Here is a 3,200-nt window from a genome sequence, read left to right as displayed (position 1 = left end):
GGAAAATAGTTTCCATAAAAAAATATTTCTTCATTTAAATGTCCTCGCTGTAATGCTTTAAAAACCCCGGTCTCTTCTAAGAAAAGATATATTGATTGTAGTCAACAAAACAATCTCTATTGATATTGACAGTTATAAACATCTTTGTTGGTTGTAACAATAGCCTTCCACTATCATATCGAAATGCACGTGTTCATTGCGTATAGTTTAGGTTACTGCAAGACGTGTCCAGGAATGTAGCCCAACAAAACGGTTCCAATTTAAGGAAGTAAGTTCGAGATCACGTTTTGTTGCCATTTTATAAGTAAGCGTTGCGTTCGCCCTCTCCTTAGTCGGATCTATAAGCCTAGGGGGCGAGCTTCAAGGCGCGGCTAGCTCATAATCGGTAGCCATGAAGGTCGGGAGTTTTGCACTTAGTGTGCTTGTTGTTCTGATTCAAGCCCAATCCATATTGAGCCAAAGTTGTGTAAGTGGTCCACCAGATTATCTGTGTCCAGGAATACCGACATCGCTGGAAGTGTATCTGCAGCACGAATCCTACTGCAATCGTTTCTATAGGTGTATCGAGGGCAAGGCAGTTGAAGGCCGCTGTCCGTCAGGATTATATTTTAATCCGAGTGAGAATCTCTGCTGTCCAGATGATGATTTGTGCTACCGATCGACCCCTTGTACCCAATCGGTTCCAGGATGTGAACGCTGTGTGAAGGAGTTTGTCAAAGGTGGAGTAACGAAGCAGGACTTTTATGTGTGTAATTGCGATGGAACTGGAGTACCTCAACGTTGTGCATGGGGGATCGACTCCGTTACTAAAGAAAATCTGACACTCAGTTTTATCAATGGACGCTGCGAGAACCCTGATGCCACACTTTCAGCCGCTAAAGGCTATACTGGAGATGACGGAGACGTAGATAGTGCTGCTTTGGCTGAATTACTGAAAAAGGTGCAGGACTTACTTAATAATGCCCTTGGGTCAGGTGGCGGTGGTGGTGATGGAGCCGGAGATGGCGGTGATGGAGCCGGAGGTGGCGGCGATGGAGCCGGAGGTGGCGGCGATGGTGGTGGGTTATTGGATCCCGTGCTGGACGCGGTAACCGGAGGTGGAAAAGGTGGTGGTCAAGGTGGAGGACAGGGCGGTGGCGGTGATCAAGGAATATTGGATCCCGTGGTCGACGGAGTGTTGGGAAGTGGCGGTGACGGTGGAAATGGTGGCGGCGGCGGCACTGGAGGCGGTAGTGGCTGCGGCGGTGGTGGAAATGGCGGCACTACCAAAGATGAAGGTTTATTAGATCCCGTAGTAGACGGATTATTGGGAAGCGGCAGTGATGGCGGTGGTGGGTCGTCAAGCGGAGGTAGTGCTGGCTGCGGAACTACTACAACTGCTGCCCCCGCTGGCTGCGAAACTACTGAAGCTCCTACTGAAGCTGCTACTACCGAAGCCGCCACAGAATGCCCGACAACTGCGGTTACTACCACCACTGCAACGACGTGTCCAGCGTAGTAGTCCGTTTCATCATCATCATCATCGTTACCTACACCACCATAAAAGATGCCATGCATTAATAAATGTAACAGGTATGTACCCAATATAAAAAGAACAGACAATTTCGAGTTTCTTGTGCCTTTTGTCTTCCTACCGTTCATATGATGTATTGTCTCTCTTGTCACATTTGTCTGTCTTGTTTGTCTTATCTGCCTTGTCTGTGTCTTATCGGTCTTTGTCTGTATTGTCAGTCTTTGTCTGTCTTGTCTGTCTTGTATGTCTTGTCTGTCTTGTCTGTCTTGTCTGTCTTGTCTGTCTTGTCTGTCTTGTCTGTCTTGTCTGTCTTGTCTGTCTTGTCTGTCTTGTCTGTCTTGTCTGTCTTGTCTGTCTTGTCTGTCTTGTCTGTCTTGTCTGTCTTGTCTGTCTTGTCTGTCTTGTCTGTCTTGTCTGTCTTGTCTGTCTTGTCTGTCTTGTTTGTCTTGTCTGTCTTATCTGCCTTGTCTGTGTCTTATCGGTCTTTGTCTGTCTAGTCAGTCTTGTCTGTCTTGAGTGTCTTGACTGTCTTGACTGTCTTGTCTGTCTTGTCTGTCTTGTCTGTCTTGTCTGTCTTGTCTGTCTTGTCTGTCTTGTCTGTCTTGTCTGTCTTGTCTGTCTTGTCTGTCTTGTCTGTCTTGTCTGTCTTGTCTGTCTTGTCTGTCTTGTCTGTCCTGTCTGTCTTGTCTGTCTTGTCTGTCTTGTCTGTCTTGTCTGTCTTGTCTGTCTTGTCTGTCTTGTCTGTCTTGTCTGTCTTGTCTGTCTTGTCTGTCTTGTCTGTCTTGTCTGTCTTGTCTGTCTTGTCTGTCTTGTCTGTCTTGTCTGTCTTGTCTGTCTTGTCTGTCTTGTCTGTCTTGTCTGTCTTGTCTGTCTTGTCTGTCTTGTCTGTCTTGTCTGTCTTGTCTGTCTTGTCTGTCTTGTCTGTCTTGTCTGTCTTGTCTGTCTTGTCTGTCTTGTCTGTCTTGTCTGTCTTGTCTGTCTTGTCTGTCTTGTCTGTCTTGTCTGTCTTGTCTGTCTTGTCTGTCTTGTCTGTCTTGTCTGTCTTGTCTGTCTTGTCTGTCTTGTCTGTCTTGTCTGTCTTGTCTGTCTTGTCTGTCTTGTCTGTCTTGTCTGTCTTGTCTGTCTTGTCTGTCTTGTCTGTCTTGTCTGTCTTGTCTGTCTTGTCTGTCTTGTCTGTCTTGTCTGTCTTGTCTGTCTTGTCTGTCTTGTCTGTCTTGTCTGTCTTGTCTGTCTTGTCTGTCTTGTCTGTCTTGTCTGTCTTGTCTGTCTTGTCTGTTTTGTCTGTCTTGTCTGTCTTGTCTGTCTTGTCTGTCTTGTCTATCTTGTCTGTCTTGTCTGTCTTGTCTGTCTTGTCTGTCTTGTCTGTCTTGTCTGGCTTGTCTGTCTTGTCTGTTTCATCTGTTTTGTTCTGTTCATTCTAGTTAGTCTTGTCTGTCTTGTATGTCTTGTCTGTATTGTCTGCCTTGTCTGTCTTGTTTGTCTGTATGGTCTGTTTCATTTGTCTCGTCTCGTCGGTTCTAGATAGTCTTGTCTGTCTTGTCGGTTTAGTTGTCTTGTCTAATTCATCTGTTTAAAGTGTTACCTTTAGTAAAAATGTGATATTTTTCGTTCTGATTCATTACAGAAGCCCCAGATGTCAAATAGTATCATAAGGCTACGATACTACAAGGAATATTTTTATTCCTAA

General features: G+C 45.5%; 1 protein-coding gene across 1 annotated transcript; it reads left to right on the top strand.

Annotated features, from left to right (window-relative positions):
* The first annotated feature begins 391 nt into the window (after nucleotides 1-391).
* LOC128735547 (uncharacterized PE-PGRS family protein PE_PGRS20-like) lies at nucleotides 392-1,498 on the top strand. Its single transcript, XM_053830029.1, has one exon. The coding sequence runs from the start codon at nucleotides 392-394 to the stop codon at nucleotides 1,496-1,498; it is 1,107 nt and encodes a 368-aa protein (XP_053686004.1).
* The last annotated feature ends 1,702 nt before the right edge of the window (nucleotides 1,499-3,200 follow it).

The sequence above is a fragment of the Sabethes cyaneus genome, chromosome 2 (genome assembly GCF_943734655.1).
Source record: "Sabethes cyaneus chromosome 2, idSabCyanKW18_F2, whole genome shotgun sequence".
Classification (NCBI taxonomy): Eukaryota; Metazoa; Arthropoda; class Insecta; order Diptera; family Culicidae; genus Sabethes; species Sabethes cyaneus.
This window is presented reverse-complemented; position numbering and strand designations above follow the sequence as displayed.

Coding starts and splice junctions, on each gene's coding strand:
- LOC128735547 (XM_053830029.1), top strand. CDS start 392: ATGAAGGTCGGGAGTTTTGCACTTAGTGTGCTTGTTGTTCTGATTCAA.